This window comes from Apaloderma vittatum, unplaced genomic scaffold (assembly GCF_000703405.1).
Source record: "Apaloderma vittatum isolate BGI_N311 unplaced genomic scaffold, ASM70340v1 scaffold2301, whole genome shotgun sequence".
In the NCBI taxonomy this organism is placed as follows: Eukaryota; Metazoa; Chordata; class Aves; order Trogoniformes; family Trogonidae; genus Apaloderma; species Apaloderma vittatum.
Window position 1 is genome coordinate 54,725 of NW_009697212.1, and position 20,969 is coordinate 75,693.

Sequence of the window (20,969 nt, forward strand, 5' to 3'; positions counted from 1 at the left end):
ATAATTAATACAATACACGCTACAAATACAGTGGTTATTTGGTTATTTGTACGTTATGAACCAGAGATCTGGAATGTTGCTGTTAAACCCCAGCGATTCACAGGTTTACTTCACTTGTGTCTAAATAATTTTCTGGAAATCAAAAATAATCCCACAGATTTACTTGAAGTCAAATTTCACATGCCAGCTTTCATTTCATTCCTTCAAAGATAGGAGTTTAAAGTGTTGGGTGCCTGGACTACTCAAGTGAAGACTTGAGTAGCTTGAAACTGGGTAGGTACTAGATTTGCAAGTACAATGTCTGTGGGAGAAAAATGATGATGTCTGTTGTTCTGCATCTTTTTGCAGACTTTTTTCAGGGAAGTAAAGCCATTTTTGAATTATGATTTTCCCCTAAACATCTTAGGCATTGTATGGAACCGTTCTTCCCATACTTGTTAAGACTTCACTATTACTTCTTTATAATTGTGACTTGCTAGTTTTTCTGTCATGATAGTTCACAGTGTCTTAGTGTCACTAAATGCTTGTCATATTTAAGTCCTTTTTTTTCTAACTGGAAGCAGGGGTAGAAAACTCTATCCTCTTATGTACTGAAAAAGCATACCCTTCCTTCCCTTAAGTGTGCAGCTTCCTCTCCTGGGGTGAACTGGCCAGTCGACTGCGATATACCTGCACACGAAGTGGAGCCCTGCCTTGCCCGGTGTGTTAGTCACAGGCAGTGTGCTTCAACCCTTCCGGGAAGCCCCAGCCAGGAAGGAGGAGAAGGTTAAAATCAAAATTCCACCACTTATTTCTGAACCTCGGCTGCAGGCAGTACTCCCAGATCTTCTGGATCTTATTGCAATTTTCCTGCTCCTTTTAACCAGCATAAAACATCTGTTTCATTGCTCTTCTCTCAAAGACCGGCAGCGAACCAAAAGCTCAGAGCCTTCTTGGATGCGTGTGGGCAGGCGTGAGTGACATGGAAGCTCCAGCAGACCCACTAGAAGTAAGTGACTGTTTTGGCTGTCCCCCCAAGTGCTGTCTGATGGACAGGAACGGCTTGAGCTTGTGCAGGTATCAGGCGTTTGACCTTATAGATTGACAGTTATGGCCTCATTTTTGTGTTCCATTAGTTTTGTCTGAAGGATTCATGCTGTTTAAGAGTGGAAGGACATGTCAGAAATATTTTTGGATGTGAGAAAACCTTCCCTTATAGGTTGTTCCCTCCTCTCCTTCCCACCTGAAAGTACCTGGTCATTTTAATTTATTGTTATACAAAGAGTAGGAACAACTTCTGCAAACAATATTCAGACCAGTTGGTGCCAAGTATATATATATATATAACTGTTAGATTTGTGAGTTGTCCTTTTTGTTTTAATAGTGCTCTTAAATATGCACTTACATACATGCCCAAGGCCCAGACTGTGACAGAAAAGTCAACACGTGACTGCTGGGTGATTGCTTCAGATACTTTAAATTAAACGTGTAGATCAACTTCTGCAAGAGGTGGGATTAAGTGTTTTCTGGAGTAGAAATCAGGTGCTCCCTATTAGAGCTCAGAAGGGACCGGCCATGGGTCAAATACATGGTCAGGGTTTTTGTCTGTGAAAAGACATGACAAAACTATGCTCTGAACTTTTGTGTTTGTGTTTGGCATTAAGTACTCTAGCTTTGGAAAATGTGTTTATTTCAGGAGTTTTAAGACCTCAGAAGTGCTCACGCTATTATTGTGCTTTCTCATATATTGGTTGGGAATTTAGGGATAAAAAAAAATCCCTTACCAGGTATCTGAACATAATAAGTTTTTGGTTTGTTTTTTTGTTTGTTTTTTTTTTGTTTGGTTGTGTTTGGAGTTTTTTTTTATGAACATGTATCTTTTTTTCCAGCACAGTTCTCTTTATATATCTATATATATCTAATAGATCACATGCCTTGTTTTCATGGGAATCCGTAGAAACTTCTTGGAAATTATGATACATGATTGCCATGATAAAAATGAGTGTTTAGCTGCTGTTGTCCTGCATGGGCACAACTCCACGCTTGAAAAACAGAACAACTGCAGAGTGATTTCCTGATTTCTCCAAATGGCCTATTTGTGTTCTGTGTTGCTTGTTTTGAACCCATTGTCCTGAAGTTTATTGCCTTGGGCCTGCAAGCACTTACCCAGGGCAATACTACTAATTATTCTAGTTCTTGAAAACGACTGGAATTATTTACGCCCACTTCAACTGATGCTCAACATTTGCGGCTTGTGTTACTCGTTTATGTTACCATCTGTAAGATAATTAAAATCCTATTTTGTGTTCTGTGCCTCAGATGGTGCAAATAGACACAATTTTGTTTATTTCAGTGTCCCTTTGCACAATGCTTTAATTAAAACAAACAAAGCGGGGTTAAAGTAGATGTACGCTTCAGAATTAGCTGTCGGCAGCTGTCAAGGCACTGAAATACACATGCAGTGGAAAAATTAGGTATATTTCTTGACCTGTACGTGGCAGGGTGGATAGGAATTCCATATGATCATCTAGACTTGAAGAGAGGATGCTGAAAGCATTTGTCTTTGAACATTTCTTTTCTCTAGTCGAGGCACACATCACTGACCAAAAAGAAGCCTGTATCAGTCAATTCCCTGGAACAACAGATCCTCTCACTGGGAAAACAGAGACGAGAGGTAATCTTAAGTTTACCCCTAACCTTTACAGGTAAAGCTTCTAAGACAGACATTGTAATATCAGTAATATGTCTGGGGCAGGAAAACACTGAATGTGTTATCACTGTTGCCTACGCTGTGTTTGTGCTGCAGTTGGTTTCACCTGCCAGTCTAGCAAAGCTTGTGTTGTTTTCGTGGGAATCTCGTCCCGTGCTCTTGTGAGACGTTCGTTATGTGGAGAGTTACTGTTTTGTGTTTCTTGAAAGCCTGAAGTGTGTAAGCACTTAAAATTGTGTTTAAATTACGTTTCAGTTAGTTCCTGTAGTCCTACTTCTCTCTACCAAACTAGGCAGAGTTATATTTGGAGAACTGTTCCTTAGAAACAATGACTTATTGTAACGCGGCTATGAATCTGCAAGAGCAGAGATTTATACGGTGCGAAGGACAAATTTTCTCAACGATCACTATCGTAAAGGTCGAGGAACCACTGTGAGTAGCAGCCAGTGGTGTCTTGGTCACAGGTAGCAGCAACTGATAAGCTGTTCTTTAGCTGAGCGTCCTAAAGACTCACCCTATACCCTACAAAGCAAAAAGGCTTCAGAGGGATCTATTTGGCTTTCTCCAATAAAAATGCCTGCACGCAGACTTCCTTCCTACCACTTTTACATGGATGTTTTTCGCGATCTTCCCACCCGGCACGCGTACCCTTCCTTGGTTTGGTGGTACTGAGAAAGGCAAGCAAGGTTTGCACCCAGTAACAATTACAGTCAATAGGAGTCTTCACTTGCTTGAAGTCTGAGACCTTCTAATTAGAAATATGTTTATGGAACTTAAAGCAAACATTGGAGTCCTTGGCTATCTAGGAGTTGCAGTTTGGGATTTGTAGTGTTGCACATGATTCACCTGCACATCTCCTGAATGTTACTCTCCTGAATGTTACTTACTGAACGTTCATGTGCTTGAACTGAAACACCGAAGCACCAGCAGATGGGCCGTAAAGCTTGCCAAGCGTTAAACGTGCTTTTTCTCAGGTGAAGTGGCCAGAGAATGCGGAGGTTGTGAACGCTCATAGCTGGAGGATTAGAATGCCAGGCCTTTTTTGTATTTATTGACAGTGTTGAAATAAGAGTTATTTACTGTGATTTCCTACTAATTACAGCTTCTGGAGGTGAACAAGCAGTGGGATCATCAATATAGGAGTATGAAGCAGCTTTATGAAAAACAGGTAACAATGTTGACTATTTCTGTTGGAAAATGTATGCCACCTGCTGATACTTAAATAATAATAACCAACCAGCCACAGCTATAGTAAATATCATAGGAGGAAAAGGCATCATGTTCACTCTCTTCAACTCACAAATAACAAAGTGAAGCTAATGTATACAATCTTCAGAAAGACAAAATAACCGGAGAAGCAGGGCATCTCTCAAGTAGTAGGGATCAGGGTGCGTGTGACAGCAGAGATCTTCATGCCCTCCACAAGGTAATAAAATTGCTCATATTTCAGAGCACAATTAAGTGAAAATTATCTTGCAGTGCCTAGTGTGCCCAGCCACTTATCTGCATCGTCACCTTGCTGTTGGTTCTTGTCCCATCTCCTGTGGCTGGCTTGTGAAGCCTGAAGCCCTGGTGAGCTTCCATGTAATAGAAGAGCTCACAGATAAATCCTCCTTCAGTGCTGCCTTCTGTATGCAGAAAGTTCGTGGTTTAGGTTTTTTTTTTAAAAAAACCTGATCTGTAGAAAAGCTGTTCGTTAAGAAAAATAATAATAATTGCAAATCAGTACTTTTTACTTCTGTTTTTTTGTCAAGATCCAATTGGTATAGCTTTCATTCTTTGCTTGTAGCTGTGTGCCTTTGCTGCAGACATTATAATCAGCTGCTTACGGTTCTGCCTGGTATTCCAAAAACTGAGTTAGTTCATGGACCGACACTTCTCATCTCCTGTTTCCTTCTATGAAAAGGAAGTTTGCAGAGTGACATCATGTGCTTATCAGGAAAATTTTGTCTCTGATATTTTCCAATAAGTTTTACTGAAATCTGAGTAATTTCTTTGCTTTTTTTTCTCCCCCCTTTTTGCTGTTCTTCAGCTAGAAAATGAATTAAAATGGTTCATCTTCGTTTAATATGGGGCTGTTTTATGCCTCTGGGTAGATCATTTGAGTGTGCACCACTGCAGAAAAGAAGTTACAATGGAAAACTTACTTGGAGGTACAGACTCAGGGTTGCTGTCCTTTGGAAGCAAAGCAGTGCGAGACCCAGCTGGGTTAACACCAACAGAGAATTTACCTATGATAGTTAGGAGGCTCCACTGCAGGTGGAGAGGAGAAAGTCAGCAGCTGGGAACTTTTACAGCAACCAGATCTACTCCTTCCTGAAAAAAAACTGAAAGGATTTGGAGGCACCTTCGAGGTGCTGTGCTTTTCAGGATGCCCAGTGAGCCCACCATGGTCTTTCACTTGCTTTTCAGCTGGCAGAAATGAAAGCAAAACTGGATGTGTCGATGAGGAGAGTCAGTGAGCTGGAGGAGCAGAGACATCAACAGCATCCAGGAGATGAGCGGTTGAGAGCCCTGGGCAGAGAGAAGCCGTTGCAGGAAATGGTAGGAGGGTACACTCTGTTACCCATTTTGTGCTCAGTCTTGCCTTTCATCTTTCTCTTCTCACGCGTGGCAGGGCGTGGGTTGTTGCACAGTCATGAGACGAGACGAGATTGTGGTGTTGAGTGCTCTTCAATACTCTGCTCAAGGCGGTGACTGATCTGTTTGATCAGAGAACTATGTATAGAGAGAGAGTCATTTCGATAGAAATTGGTGGAGAGCACGGCTTTAGTGTGCGTGGGGGAGTAAAGAGCAGATTGATATAGCTACTGCAGAGATTTCCTTCCCCGCCGTTGAATTCGGGGTGAATTTCTTTGAGAAGGAACATGTTACAGTGGTTTCAAATAGAACAGGAGTGTCATTGCAGATGTTACACTCAGTGCTTGGCAATAAATACTTCAAGGAATTCACCACGTTTAGGTATTGACAATACAGGTTTTTATACATGTGCTAAGTATCTCAGCTCCCTGTATACATTAGTGATGTTGCTAATGGCAGTGAAGCTGTTCCAGCTGAAGGTGCCTGGGCTCATCAGATGCTCTAAAGCAGCCTTTGTCTCACCCCGACAGCGGTCGGGCACTTCTCACGGGACTCCCTAGGCACTGGGTCTTGTGTAGGCATTCGCATCTCAAGTCAGATCCGTAAGGTGAATTCCCAGCACGGTACACCCACTAGCCTGATTGATGGGCATACTGATACCCAACGTACGCACTAAACTTATTCGCATTCTGCTTCACCGTTTCACACGCTTCATAATCTCTTGTAAGAGTTTCTGGATGGTGCTCTGACAGCTGAAGTCGGGCTTCTCTTGTTAGCTTGATAACATGAAATAAATTTGAAAACAAGGAGCAATTGCATCACTTTGAGGCTCAGGTAAGATGCAAGTTAGCTGCTGCAGGAAAAGAAATGCAAACCCCTTAGCTTTTGTCTTCATAAGCAGAACATTCATCTTAACTGCTTATCAATTACAGTATGGTCGTAGGTAAGCATGTGCTTGATTCCCAACCAGTGGGACTGTTTATGTGTTTGAAAGCAAACTATTTCATCACGCCCTTGCTGAATCCCTGCTTATACTTGCTTTGAATGTGGATTCAATGTGAGACAATCCATCTTCCTGTTTGCATTAGTAAGATTTTTACTATGTTACCTTTAAGATGCGATAGCTGTGAAAAATAGCCTTAGCTACCTTTGAGAAAAGATAAGGATGAGAAGTACTCTCTCAATTTTTTAAATACATACGTGAGTAATGACTAAATAACAATATAATCCAAAAATCTCCTATGGGGACAAGTTAGCTTTCATGGAACTTCAGCCTTAGACCATCAATTTCTTTACAGAAAATATACTCAGCCAGTAAGTGCTTCTATTTACTCTGAATTTCATTTTTGTGGTATCATGCACCTTTACAGGGGCAGCTGCTGAAAGCAGAGACTTTTGAAGGAGCGAGAAGGGTTGTAACCCCCATACAAGCAGCTGTGCCAACTCAAGTTATCCTATGCTGCCCACAGGGCAGAATAAAAATACAAAAGAACCAGCAGTGCCAGGGGATGATTCAGAAAAATGCATGAAGGTGTGTTCAGCTTTGAAAGCACATGAGCAGACCTTTGGTGCTTTCAAGTTCAGCATATGAGGAAGAGGCTCAAGCTGACAGACCTACCAAACTTAGATTTTTAGGGCTTTATATTTGTTTGCTTTTTCTGCAGCAACTAACATTTTTCATCACAGAATGTTAGAGGTTGGAAGGGACCTTGAAAGATCATCTAGCCCAACCCACCTGCCAGAAGCAGGATCACAAAGAGTCACAGAGGAACGTGGCCAGGCAGGTTTTGAATGTCTCCAGAGAAGGAGACTCTACGAGCTCTCAGGGCAGCCTGTGCCAGTGCTCTGTTGTACCTGTGTTTGGTTCTATATATATTTAACAACCCTTTCTTTTTCACATGTTTTACTTACCTTCCCTGTAGCCATGGAGCTGGGGCGGGCTGTGTGGGGCAATTGCCAGAGGAAAGTATTAAGATGCTTGTTCTCTACTTACTTAATATAGTCCAGCAGCCTGTGAGAGTACCTTTTAAATTTGTTTATTCAGAATTCGAGTGCCCTGCTGAGCCTTTTAGGAAAATCAGCAGCACCCAACAACCCTAAAAAAAATTACATGCTACTGCCATCTTACTGAGTTTGTTGGTGGTTTTTTGTGTGTTTATTTTTTAATGCAACTGGAGGTGTAGCTCTCAGAATGATAATGCTGTGAACTCCATGGCCAACAGAGGAAAACAGACTGGTTTGAGGATGTAATTTTTTATTTATTTATTTTTCTCTCTGAGCATGATTGAGTACTTGCAGACAGGAATCAAAGACCAGACTAGCACTTGGAAAGTCTAGGTGCCCTTATATTTGAGATAGTATCAAATAAGAAGCGATAATATTTAATAATTCGTTGTTTGAAAACCTGAACAAACTGGAAATCTTGAGTTATAAATGGCCATGTTCACAGAGGTGTCAGCCTGTGAGAAGGAGGTGTGCTAGGAATTAAGAAAGGAGGACAGCAAAGGTGCAGAGAAGAGCATAGCAAAAATCCTATATGGATTTTAGTGATTTGCTTGTTTTTTTTTAATTTAAAAGGCACATTCACATGTCAACTTGAGCCAGCTCCTGAGTGAGTTCCTATGCTTAATGCAGAGATACCCTGCTAATGTTTTCCAGTTTTTGAAGAAAATGACATTTATAACTAACGTCCAGGAAAGGAAAATAAAGCTACCTCGTGTAAACAACGGTTTCTCAAGGGTGCTTGACAGTGACTCAGTTAGCACGGGGTATTGTGCTTCTTGTGAGCCTCAGCCTTGAATGTCCAGGAGCTGGCTGCCTGTTGTACAGAAGAGAAAGCATTCGTTTGGTGTCCTGTGCGTGTGATAGTTGAATCTCTTGGTTTAATCTCGTAATGCAGCTGCGGAAAAGGATTTCATTTTTATTTTGGGGTTTTCTTGAGTTTTTTTTGTAGAATCAGCCATTGTGTTTTGTATGTCTAAACAGCTTGGATCTAACACAATCTGGCAAAATGGGCTAGTGAGGAATGCATTACCCTGTGAGAGAAACTTGCATAATGCCATTTGCCTCAAATCCCAGCTTTATTCACTGTAGATTGAAAATAGCCTCACTCAAAGTGTTAGCACAAGACAATCAATCTTACAGGAATTATTAGATTGATTTTTTTTAATAATACCATCCTGAAAGACTGGTGTTAAAATGCTGTGCACGTGGGGACATTTTCCTGGTGCTTTGCTGGGACAGCAGCAGAGGCACGTGCTCTAGGAAAGGTGAAGTTCAAATCAATGACTGCAATGAGGTCAGAAGAACTGGATTTTGAAACCTTGGTTGGTATCTTGGTCATTCTTGAGCAGGCTGAGACCTGCCTCAGTCTCACGTAGTGGGAAAAACACCCTCAGACCATGTGATAGTGAGATCTGGTTTTGACTTTAATGTTATATAACTTGGCACTCCACCAGCATTTAGCCTGACCTTGTGTTATGAGTGCATGAGAGTAATGCAAGTTTTAGGATAACCATCTGTAGGGTACTGATCTACTTGGCCTGCCAGCTCTCTCATGCCTTCGTGCAACTGCCCACTGCAGAGAGCAGGGATTTAGTGTGGTCTGTTGTCTTTGTCCCATCATATGGTGAGTGCTCAAAACAGTTTCAACAGACTTTATCATATCTGGGTTTTACTAAGCATCCGCCTTCCTGTTGCCTCCCTTCCCAGCTGTGTTTGGGACAACAAAAATGCAGCACATCTGCCAGACAGCAGATACTCTGAAAATTGTTATTGAAAAATGGTTCCATCTGCATTTGAGCAGCATCTCTCTCTATTTTTGCATCCCAGAAAGAAGCAAAGGTCCTGAGTGAAGTTCTGCATGAAATGAAGGAAGAGAACAAGCTCCTGAAGCAGAAGAATGCCTCGATGATCAGAAAGCAGGAAAGCTACGAGTGTGAAATAAGTCGTCTCAATAAGGTATGAACAAGAGTGAGCCGCTGACCGAGACCTCTTGCTTTAATTCTGGGGTCTCTGTTGTCAAGCAGTGACACCACCAGGTGCCTGTCGTTTCAGTCCTGGGTGAACTTGTTCATGGTAGGAAGCTCATGATCACCATTCAGGAGCTGGGGGAACAAGCAAGAACTTACATTAGCTCATACCTGTGTGTGCGGTTCTTGGCAGGTAGTAGGGTTCTGTTGGAGAGAAGGAAGTTAAAAGAATCTTGGACTTCTCCTGTGAAACCTCTCTAGTTGTCATATCTAGGCTTTTTCTACATTCTTCCTCCTTAGAACAAAAGGGAAATCCCTGTGATGAAAAGATAAAAAGAAAAAAATCACACCATTTTAGAACTGCTGATTTACATATATTCTATGAAGGAGAATAATGACTTCTCTTCACAAGATATGCTACTGTCTTGATTTTTATATATTCATACATGTAACTGTTACATGTATGTATGTCTTGTTGAGGAAATTGCCACAAAACAGTTAGGCAATATTTATTTATTTGTTTGTTTATTTATTTGTGTCACTGAGGGAAAGTAATAAATGTAACTTTGTTCAGTCAAAAGATCACATAAAGCAGTGAGTGTTTTCTAACAATTTTATATTTCATGGTGAACCACAAAACACTTCCTGAGGAAATGCACTGCAGCACCCATTGCTGTAACGTTGACAGACAAGTTAAATGTGCAAAGGCCGAGGCAAAGAAAGCCGTGTCGCCATATGAAAAAATCTGACAGAACATATGATCTCTGACTCTTTTGAAATGCATTGACAGGACTTGCTCATAGCCTCAGTGTAACTTTAATTCAAGGTATTGTTTATAAAACATCTCAGTTCAATGTTTTATTTTTCTGTTATCGTACAGTGTGATTGAAACTAAGGTGAGTAAATAGACTCTTCGTTGAAATGAAACATTAGTTTCATGTAATGTACTTTCCCACAAGTATTTTCCTGACACTCTGTATTTGCATCCTTCAAATCTCATGTCTTGAATGTATGTAAGATTGGAAGGGACCTGCTATTGCGAGTTCGGTGACTTGGAAGTTCTTACAAGTTCTTGGAAGTAAAACAACCCTTTCCTTCAAGATACTTAAGGTCATTCTACAGTGCTGCTGTTGGAAGGCTGCTCTTGAACTGTAACCCTCCTTGCATTAGGTGCTTTTGTCTCTTTAAATTGCACTGAATTATTCTGGCCAGATGATATTAATTTGTTCTTCTGGTAATGGTGTTGAACAGAACTGCCTTACTGCTTGTCTGAAGCAGATTTGTGCTCTCCGGAGCAAAACTGTGCTCTGGTAAAAATTCAGTTGTTCTTAGGGGCACTTGCTCCTTTTCTCTAGCTGCAAAGAGCAGTTGTCTTTTCACCAGAGGATAGCTTAGCTAAGGGGACCCAGTTCTTTTGGTCTTCTGAAATAGTACTGTATAAACCTGGTTTTCAGTCTAAGTAATTTTCAGCTGCTTAATTCTTAGTTTATGGAAGACACTAGTACGTGTTTCCAAGCGCATTGACCCTTTTACTTAGAACTGCATCCAGCTTTGATCTGGTCATCCAGAGTACCCCAAGTACAGAGTCCGATATGATCCTACTTGGAGATTTGCACCATGAAATTCATGCTGCAATGGTGTAATAGTTTGCTACCCTATATCCTAAGGTTATATACTTTCCTGTGGCTGTTTCCTTGTTCAACATATGGTTCAAGTACAACCTAAATTTCTTACTTCTTTCATAATTTTGCTGAAGTGCCATCTCAGTTGTTACTTATACATAGGCTAATAAGTTCTAATGTATTTCCCCGATAAGAACTAATTTTTTTTAATGGAAAATGTCAGTTTAGAGTCCTTTACTTCGTCCAATTTCTCATGTCCCTAAGGCAGTTCTCTTCAAAATTTCCTGCCAAGCCTAAGGCGCTTTAGAGATTAGATTAGATTAGATTAAGAGATTTCTAGGTGCAGGGACTGCCTATGCTTTTTATAGCTTTGGAAATGAAGGCAGTTAATTTCCAGTCATACACCTCCATTTTTGATGTTGAAAAATGGAGAAAACCTCTTTGCTGCTTGTCTTGTAATTTCAGGATTCAGTTGTCAGTACTTCTGAGTGAATGTTATTTAATACCCCATTAAGCTGTTTAACTCAGTGAGCTGTGACTTCTTGCTCATAGGTACATCTTCCTTGCTGTAGGCCATCCTGTCACAGTGCTCTACATTGTCCTCCTTAATGGCAATACTGAAAAATAGTCAATGTAGTGAGATTTTTCTCAAGAATTAGGAGAACTGTTAACAACTTCTTTTGTTAAGTTGTTGTTGGCCTTCTAGTTATTAATATTGTTAATACGAATCCTTGGGTTACTTCAGATGCTGGTTCTGCTGCTTGGCCACTTTCCCCTCAGCCTTTTCTTCCTCCAGACTCTCTTCCTTCAATCATTTGTGGCATCAAAGGATGTGACCAGCAAGGGAGAGCTGGGGTTCACCAGCAGAAATTGAACTTTCTAAAATGGGTTAAGTTAGTTGAGTTAATATATTATGTGAGAGACACTGAGAAGTACTTAATGGTGAGTGCTTTTGCTAGACTTTTAAAAAAAAAAAAAGTCTGTGTAGTGTGTGGTTATAGGCAGAGAGGGCTAGAGGGCTACAAGTAGTTTAAAAATTATTCCAGCCCAAGGGAGAGCTGTGTAGTGCTCTTCAAAATACATAAAATCTCCAAAGAAGTCTAGAGTTGAACTGAAAAATAGAGTAAGAGCATTACCAGCGTAGTGTGTGTAATTGTAACTCCCTCTAGTGACAAGATACGGAGAATACATAGCTTCCTCTCAGCCAGGGGATTTAAGTAAGTTCCAGTTGAAGAAATTTGTACTCGTAGTGAAAAAACTGTTTCAGTCAGATTTTACTTTGCAGTCACCTTTAGTTTGCAGTCACATTTTTAGGCCATCTTTTGAAAATTGTTTTTATGTTCTTGAGTTTTTGGCTTCAAACATTTTTTCGTGTTTGACTTCAAATTCCTTCTTTCTTGTCCCGATTTCCGACTTGCACAGGGAAGTGGTGTTTATGAATGAGATTTGCAGCTGTGATTTCCATAGGTAAACATTGGTTATAGTTACAAGTAAAAACATAGTCCCCTAAATGACTTTGTTGCAAATTCAGAGATATAGTGAGGGCACTTGTGAAATGTATACTAGTCATGCGTGTTTGTTATTCATGGAGTTTATATCCGGTGTATATAACGGAAGCAAGTAAAGGGCAAACTCTCACAAGTCTGTGACTCTCGCTAAGCTATTTAGAGAGCAAACATTCTAGCAATTCACAAGGATTTTGTTAATTTTTTTTTTTTTATGTAGTGAATCTGTTTAGTAGTTTTGCTGTTTAACATTTTAGGCCCTTCTGGATGTGTTGAAAAAGCAGCACACTGCTGCTCTTGGGACTCCTTCAGAAAAGGGTGACGGGAGCAGCCTTGAGGACATGAGAACCCAACTTGAAGTTCTCAAACAGCAGGTGAGAACAGCTGGAAGTAAGCCTGGGTGGATTTCATGAAACATACTTTTACGCTCTTTCCCAAGAATTGTGCCTGATATACTCACTCTATAGAGTTTTTGAAAAGAAAGATTAGATTTAGCCGTAGCCCATTGAGATGGTATTTTTCAATATGCTGTCATCACAGCAGCGTCCACAAAGTCAAACTGAGTCCTCGCAAAGGACTGAGCAAGGACTTCTGTAGGATCGGGAGGGGGAGAATGGCTCTCCTGACTCTTGGAGATGTTCTAACAGCTCTCTGGTAGGGGCTGAATTTCACCCAGAAGATCGTGCCTGTTGCTCTGTTTTTCGTAGAAGTATGTAACCTGCATATTAGTCATTATAGACAAGTGTATTTACTTTTTAACATCTTTGTTCCGAGCAGCTCAAGTGCTGTGTGTACTCTTTTTCTTTCCATATGAAAGAATTTGTTTAAAAACATGATACTGCTCAGATAGTTTTACATTTTAGGTCTGGACACCCTGGACAGTGTTAGGGTTAACATTATTGACACACAAATGGATGTGATCAGAATGGGAATTTTATTCAATGGGAGTAAAATACTTGTTTCGGTCACGTTTGACGGCAGAGCCAGATTTTGCGCTCTAATGTAATGCTTGCCACATGCTGGAGAACAAAATCCTGCACTTGATTGTGCAGTAATGAATTATTTCATTCTACACAATAAAACAGAGTAAACCTTTTTTTTTTCTTTTTTTTTTCCGGAATCCTCATGGGGTATCCATTTGACCTTAGTCTTATTCTAGTTGTATAAATCAGTACAGTGAGTCCAGACTTCCTTCTGCACGGAATGGAGCAGAAGGCTCTTAACTGTACAGAGGAGGCACTCTTGGGACAAACAGCGACGTGGCGGAGTCTCGCCAGAGCCCGGCTGTCATCAGCCCATCCCTGACCACGACAGGAGAGATGAAAGCATTCATTCATTGAGAAGTGTCCCCCTCTTTCTCAGGGCAACAGCATATGTGGCAAAACTGTGACCAAAGTAGCTTCAGCAGAGGGAATCGGGTGAAAAGAAATGAGGAAATAGCAAGGAGAGAAGCCTGTAGATGGACAGGGATCCAAAAGACAGATTTCTGCAGGGGCACAAATGACTTCTCCAGGGACAAGCTGCAGAGCCGAGTCCCCACACAGAAAGCCTTGTTCCTTTCACATGGTGTTATTCAACAAGGGGGTTATAACTAGTGGGGGACCACTGGGTCTGAAAAAACCTTGCGAAAATTAGCTGCAACAGACAAGCAGTGAAAATCGTTTCTAGAGCCCTGTGTTGACTTCTTTCTTCCCCTGAGGTATTAATGTTGCTACAATCCCCCGGTGAAGTTAGAATGCTGCTGCCAGCAGAAGGAAAACCGCATCTGTGCGATGGACAGGGCGTGAGCCGCAGCAAGCAAGTTCTTTGGAAATAGACTGTCAGTGGGCTTTAGTCACTAACTAAGAGGACATGAAAGGACTTAGGAAAGTTTTGGTGCTGGTTTTTCACCCCATTGTGCTTTTGCTGTTATTTATCAGTAGAAGTGCCACCAACCTCCAGCTTCTTACCAGGTGGATGCCTGCCCATTAGCTGAAGAACTAAGCCACTCATCTTGACACCAGTTAGTTTACAGATTTGTGAATCCGTGTGCTCGCTGCTTGTGCCCGGGGTGGTCAGATATTTCTTTTTTTCAGTGGAATGCTGCTCTATGATTCCTGGTGACACTGAAAGAACTAAGCCATTGCATCCTTCACTGTTTGAAAGGCAGCTTATCTTTTAACAACAGGGTCGAACCTCTGTCTTTCCGTTGTCTTACCATTGGAGAATAGCAATTGCTTGTCATTTTGTACTGATCCTAAAAAAGACGAGGGAACCTTCAGATTGCAGGATTGCAAAGAGGAGGAATCCCTTTGTAATGCACCTTGCTGCCTGGCCAGTGTTTAAAAAGCAACCAAACAACAAAGGGGATGAAAACTTCCATTGTGATTCAGCTGAAGTTTGCATATTGATCATAATGATTGCAGGTACAAATATATGAAGAAGACTTCAAAAAGGAGAGATCTGACCGAGAAAGACTTAATGAGGAGAAAGAAACATTGCAGAAAATCAACGAGAGATTACAGGCTCAACTGAATAAACTCAGCTCTCAGGTATGAGTCAAAAGAAAGCTACCATTGCCAGCACATGTGTATTTTATTTTTATTTTCTCACTTGCCACGCAACCCAAGGCTTTCTGGCTTCCATTAATTGACATTGGATTTTATATGAGGTCACCACCTGGGATGAAATCATTCTGAAGTAATGTAGTAAGAGGATGGGAAGTTATTAGAGATGACTTCCAAATTAAGTAGATGAAGGGAATCTTTTTATTGCAAAAACTCTTCAAAGATATCTTTAAATGAAGCGTGGGGGGGAACCAGAAACAAAGCCAGGGGACTACTTCTTGTTTCACTGGCATTTGATATAAAAATTGTAAAATCAAACCAACTTTTAAAATAAAAAGCTTATGTTATTAATCCCAATTTCTGCAGTGGGTTTATAGAGTAACGTTAATATCACTGAGGAAAAAAAAAATCTGTCGCCATTCAAATTAGCTGAGCAGACGCTGCAATAATTTTTGGTTGCAACATCTTTTTTATCTCTTCACATTAGTGTCAATATTCTGTTCACAGACATTCAGGAAGCCATAGTAAAATCGGGACGTGTAAAACGCTGAGCTTTCTCAATCGCCGCTTAAAAATGATGAAATTTCGAGGTTTCCTGTCTTGAAAAAATTGTGCAATCTTTTAAAAGAATGGCCAGTTACTGAAATGTTCTGTGGTGATTTAGTGTTCTCTCCCAATGTTGTTGTGAAACAGAAACTTCAGTATCGGCTTATCCTCAACGAACTCATGCATCGATACTAGTAGAGTCTTGCAGTAGTGTCGGGGCAAGGTGCTGTCATGCATCCCTCACTCCCATCAGCCTCATTTCGACTGGAGAGCAGGTTGAGTGGGCATCCTGGCCCATGCTGGGTGACGCTGCAGTAAGGCCCCAGACTTGTCAGTGCTTTTGTGGCTTCTTGGAAACATTTCATGCAAGTGTAAAAACGAGAATGCCATCATTTGCCAGCCAGGGAATCCCAGACATGTAGAAATACCTCAGTGAAACTTGTTAGCATTGCGTGCAACAACTTAGAGATATATTTTCCCCACCCCCCAGCCCAACCCTGAGTGGTTCGGTAAGATAAAACTATGGTTTTTATGGGAGATGGAGTACTAAAGGAACTTCCTTCTTTATAATTTTTGCGTTATTTAGAGATTGTAAAAGTCTAAGTTTCTCGTACAACCTCAGACAGTCAGTGGACTCTGAGAGAGCCTCTCACAGCAGTGACAGTGAAGAGGGGGACTGAAAATGGGGCTAAAAAGTCTTTCCCACTCCTTCCCAGCTGCTCTGGGCCAGGAGAAAATCCGACAGCAATGCATGTGTCCAATGTACCTAAAGGGCTGTACAAGTGCTGCATAATGTGTATGTGCAGTCTGACTCCCTAACTTGCATCCAGTGTTTACACTAGAGATCTTTTTGGTCTCTTCCTGCCTTGGGATTTGGTTAAACAGAGGTTGTGAATGATTTTAAGCATGAAAAGAACCATATAGAATGTTTATTAGTTTGGTTTATTGAGTCAAATTACTTACTTGTGATTCATAGCATCATAAGACAGAATCATTGAATGTTAATCGTCTTTTACCACTCCTTGTTCTGTCCTTGGACAAATTCCTGTTGACTCTGCTGGAACACAGAAGGCCTAAGAAAAGGCAGACCCAAATGTTGAGGCTGTAGACTTTGGTACTTGACTAGAATCATTTATTTTTTTTATTATGCAAGTGCTTGTCTGTGTAGTTCTACTTCAAACTATTGAAGGAAACTGTGTGTAATGTTTCTTGAATATAGAAAAAAAGTCAGAAATGTACTTGCTATATCTTGAAACTAATATTTTCTTGCATAGAAGGCATCAAGACTCTGGTGTAGCACAAGCCAGCTTTCTTAAATTATTTCTTAAATTATGAGCAATCTGACCGGCCTAAGTGAGCAGCATTGCTACCCATGCTGAGAGGAGTGTTCCTTCCCCGCTGCTTTTTACTGATGAATTTGTATGTGAGTGTTCTCTTGGTCACTGTATCTCACTGCTAATGCATTCCTTCCTTCTTTTCTTATTTTTTGACAGACAAAAGACCTCCCAGCGCAGTCCGAGAGGCCCAGCTACACACCTCCGATCACCATGTGTGAATTACGGGAGTTGTGGGTTGGTTCTTCACTATCAAGATCCTCGAGTACATCCAGTGCCTTGCAGGGCACGTGAGCAGCAACAGCACACAGTAAGGTTCCCGCTGTCTCCCATTTCACAGGGACACTGACTTTTCTCACAGTCCCATTCTCACCAGTAACTAAATAGGTTATTTACTGGTCTGTGGTTGGTTTCACATTGAGTTTTTGTACTGGTTTTAGACCTAGCTCTAGGTCTGGAACAGCCTTGGTGATCTCTGTACAGTCTCTTGTCCCTTACTGTCTGCCCTCAAATGCTGTTTTTCTCTTGATAGTTGTGGTTTTCTTACTTGCTTGCTGTTCCAGTGTCTTGGGTAAAGAATTGCATGGAGTGGTCCCATGAGAAAATCCAAGCAAAACCAACAGAAACCTGTGCACAAAGAGGGGAAATTGCAGCAAGTTAAATATATGGTTCATGTATTATACTTTAATTTCTTCATATGCGGTTGTAGCTCTATCTTATCATAGAATGGCCTAGGCTGGAAGGGACCTTAGAGATCATTTTAATCCAGCCTCCCTGTCACCAGGGACGCCACCTCTCGACTAGATCAGGCAACACATGGGGACCGAACGGGAATCGAACTCGCGACCTCAGCATTGTTAGTGCCACGCTCAACTGACTGAGCTAATCGGCCCCCTTAAGTATATGTTCTTATGTATTTTAAATTTACTTTGGCAAATACTATTTATCTAGACTACCATTAAGAAGAGAAAGGGGGTTATTATACATTTGTTTTCAGTGATACTGGCGGTCCTTCCTTAATTAAAAAAAATAAGTTGTTTGATTGGACTCTTGCTGATGTCTTAGATTACTTCCACGACACATATTCAGAGCCCTTTCTAGCTATCTAGTTATCCAAATTCATTAATAGGAGTCTGCTCTCTGGAGCCCTGTACTGGCTCTTCATAACATAAAGTGACCAAACGTAGAGTCTAGCTGTGTTGAGCATTTTTCTGATCTCTTCCCTCTATGTGGTCTAAGAAATCTTGACTAATACAACTTATTTCCCTGTCTTACACTGAGTCTTTCTTTCTTTGTCTCTCTCTCTATGGCAAATGACTTTTCTTCTTCACTTAGGACTTGCATATTCATAAATTATCACCAGACTGCACAATCCCGGGTTCCCTGTATGCTTGCTGGGGCAGGCACACAAGCTGTCGGCAGGATTCACAACGTTGCTATTAAACTGTAAGGGTGAAATCCCAGATGCTCTTGCTTGTACCCAGTAGTATCTTCTCTCTGGTACACTGCTGCAAAATGGGATTATGTGAAGAATAAGGAATACTGAGGGTGAAGCACTCTGGCTTTAGGAAATGCTTTAGGAAAGCAATTTTGCCAAGCAAGCCTGTGTATTGCAAACGAAGAAAATAAAATTAAAAAATCAGGTTAAGTAGAAGTTGTATCTGAGTGTGGCTAACACAATGGGAAATTTGCCTTTTCTCCTGGCACACAACAGCGTCCTGCCTTCCTCGACATGAAGAGCTTTGCACTGGGGCAGGTTTTGTGAGAGGGAGTTATCTATTTCAAGGAAATTACTGCTTCAAAGAATGATATTTTTGAAGTGCTTCGGGTTATGTAAGTGGGTCGTGCTTCTTCAAATCTGGGCAGAATGCTTTTAAACACGGCACAGCACATGTCACTTTAAATATGCAGTATCTGTTTGTGGCTATAAAGCTGTCACGTGTGGAAAGATGCTCATTATTTGAGAAATTATAGCTGAGTTTTTGCAGAATACACATAAGGCTTTCAGACTGCAGAAATCCAACAGAGAAGCTGTGGTCGAACAAGTCATTTCTGTGCTTCAGGAGTGTGCTTATCTGCCTATTTATCAGGGTTGGAAGTACTGCAGAATGTTTCTCACTGCAATTTGGACACTGTCCCGGATTATTTTGGCTCTTCTCCCTGAATTTTCATCATCTGGGTTTCTAATTCGACGAGGGATCACTAGGTTTACAACTTTGCCATTCCTGCCGGAGTGCCGGGGTCAGTTTGACTGGTTGCTTTGTTACTCCCAGTTTTATTCTGAGCTTTCTTTGAAATTCTTTGTCTGAGTGGGGTGTTGCTGCTCTGAGCTTTTGATACCTCCCTGAGCAATTTGTTTAGCAATGAAGAAAGGTGTTAGAATTTAACCAACGTCCCGAGTTAATGTACGTGACCCTGTGTGTTTAGTCTGTGATTTTCATCTTTTCTTCTTAAAACGTGCACCTTTTGTTTGTTCTTTCATAGTAGAAACATTGTTTAGACTAATGCAAAATAAGCCTTTCTTTTCTGAAATTATTCAGTTGGTATGGTGTGAATACATATGAAAGTGAAGAGTAGAGAGCAGAAAATTGAACAGAAACTCAAGGAAGCAATGCAAATAAGTGTACTTGGAGCCAACTACCTGTGCTTAAACGAAGCTCCTCTTCCTGACAGTGTACGAGAGCGATTACTGCTGCGTATCTGTGAGTGACAGCATACGTAAAGGTTAAATCCGTTTTCGGTATCTACAGCTTCGTCCTCCCATCCTAATTTAGGCCAAACTTCTAAACAAGTCTAGGAAATTTCTTCCTTACAAGTTGGAATCTCTAAGGGTCTCCTTGGGACTACTCAGGATTTTGATGGAGTAATTTCTGCAAAACAAGAATTATTTTCCCGGTATAACTAGTTTGAAGAGTAGTCACCTGGAATTTGACATGCTTGAAAGAGATGGACAGCTTAATACAGCTTGAACTGAAATATTTCATCCCAGAATTGTTCCCTTTCTCATTTTCCATGATGTGTGGTATAAACTGTAATGCGGTATTTCTTTCCTCCACAATTTCCCTGGATGAAACTGTATATGCATAAACATCTTTCCCAGTACTTGCTCTTACGAGAAGGATAGGAATTTTTCCCATCCTGCAGTGTTTTCAGGAAGTTATTTGATAACAGGTAATGTTACAGTAACACCAGTGCTAACCTGTGGGGAAGGGAGAAAGGGAGAGAACTTTATTAAATGGGTTATTCCTGCCACACTGAAACATTACAGATGTTAGATGTGTTCAGACTGGAAGAGCTTCACCTGTCAGGTCGATGTGTACCAGGTTTCTCTGGGGTTCTTTAGTAGAGAGAATGTGATGTCTGCTGATATCTTCTGTCACACTTTTCTCGTTAGCCGTGAAAGTCTGGTTTGTTTCTGCTAACGTTTCTTTGCATTTGTGGGATCTAGAAACGTTTACACAAATATTTGTAATTAGCGTGGCATCTAAACCACATGTCATAAAACAGAATCAAACTGGAAGACTTGATCAGTGGAAATATAAAGCTAAATATAAGATTTTTTTTTTGTAAACTACTTCTATATGACTAATAAAACAACTTGACAGGACAATTATGTTTTTACCATGTCACTGTTCTTTTGTTTGAAGTGTCTATGAAGTCCATGTTGCTGTAATAATGTTTTATTGTTCTGTGCAGCCAGACTATCAGTGGTATGTTCCTGACCAGTTTCCGCCAGATGTGGAACACAAGGCAAATGGTAAGACAACAGCTGTACAGAGCGTATTTTAAATGTCCTTTTTCCAAATGGGGGCCTTTGGGGGATGTAGAGGGAACTTTCCTATTTATCTGTTGAGTGCTTACGTGACAGCTTTGCCTCCGAGAGCTGAGGTGGGTGTATGTGTGACACAGGTGAGGTTTCTAATCTACGTTCTGGCTTTCAGCGTTGTTGCAGTTAGTAAAATGTTTCTGTTGCGCATTATAGGATCACACATTTGCCTCATTTAAACACTTGGTAATAGTCCTAAAGAAAAGAGATCCTCAAAGTTGTCCTTAGAGCTTCTGTCGCTCCAGCTAAGACTAAATTTAGTGATGTCCTGAACCTGGGGGCCCAGATAGGGTGGATTTTAGGAGTTCTTGGTTATAAAGTGTAGGCTCTAGGATGTTGTTTCACCCTGA

The 20,969-nt window shown here is 40.9% G+C and overlaps 1 protein-coding gene across 1 annotated transcript in view; it reads left to right on the top strand.

Moving 5' to 3' along the window:
• TNIP3 (TNFAIP3 interacting protein 3) overlaps positions 1 to 20,550 on the top strand; it is a gene marked incomplete at its 3' end in the record, with an annotated part of 28,104 nt that extends 7,554 nt beyond the window's left edge. The window contains exons 4-12 of the mRNA XM_009877538.1: positions 902 to 988; positions 2,564 to 2,653; positions 3,792 to 3,857; positions 5,102 to 5,233; positions 9,101 to 9,229; positions 12,625 to 12,741; positions 14,773 to 14,898; positions 16,953 to 17,030; positions 20,490 to 20,550. Of these exons, the coding sequence (XP_009875840.1) occupies positions 902 to 988; positions 2,564 to 2,653; positions 3,792 to 3,857; positions 5,102 to 5,233; positions 9,101 to 9,229; positions 12,625 to 12,741; positions 14,773 to 14,898; positions 16,953 to 17,030; positions 20,490 to 20,550 (886 nt within the window). The remainder of the gene's footprint in view (positions 1 to 901; positions 989 to 2,563; positions 2,654 to 3,791; positions 3,858 to 5,101; positions 5,234 to 9,100; positions 9,230 to 12,624; positions 12,742 to 14,772; positions 14,899 to 16,952; positions 17,031 to 20,489) is intronic.
• Between the last annotated feature and the right edge of the window lie 419 nt (positions 20,551 to 20,969).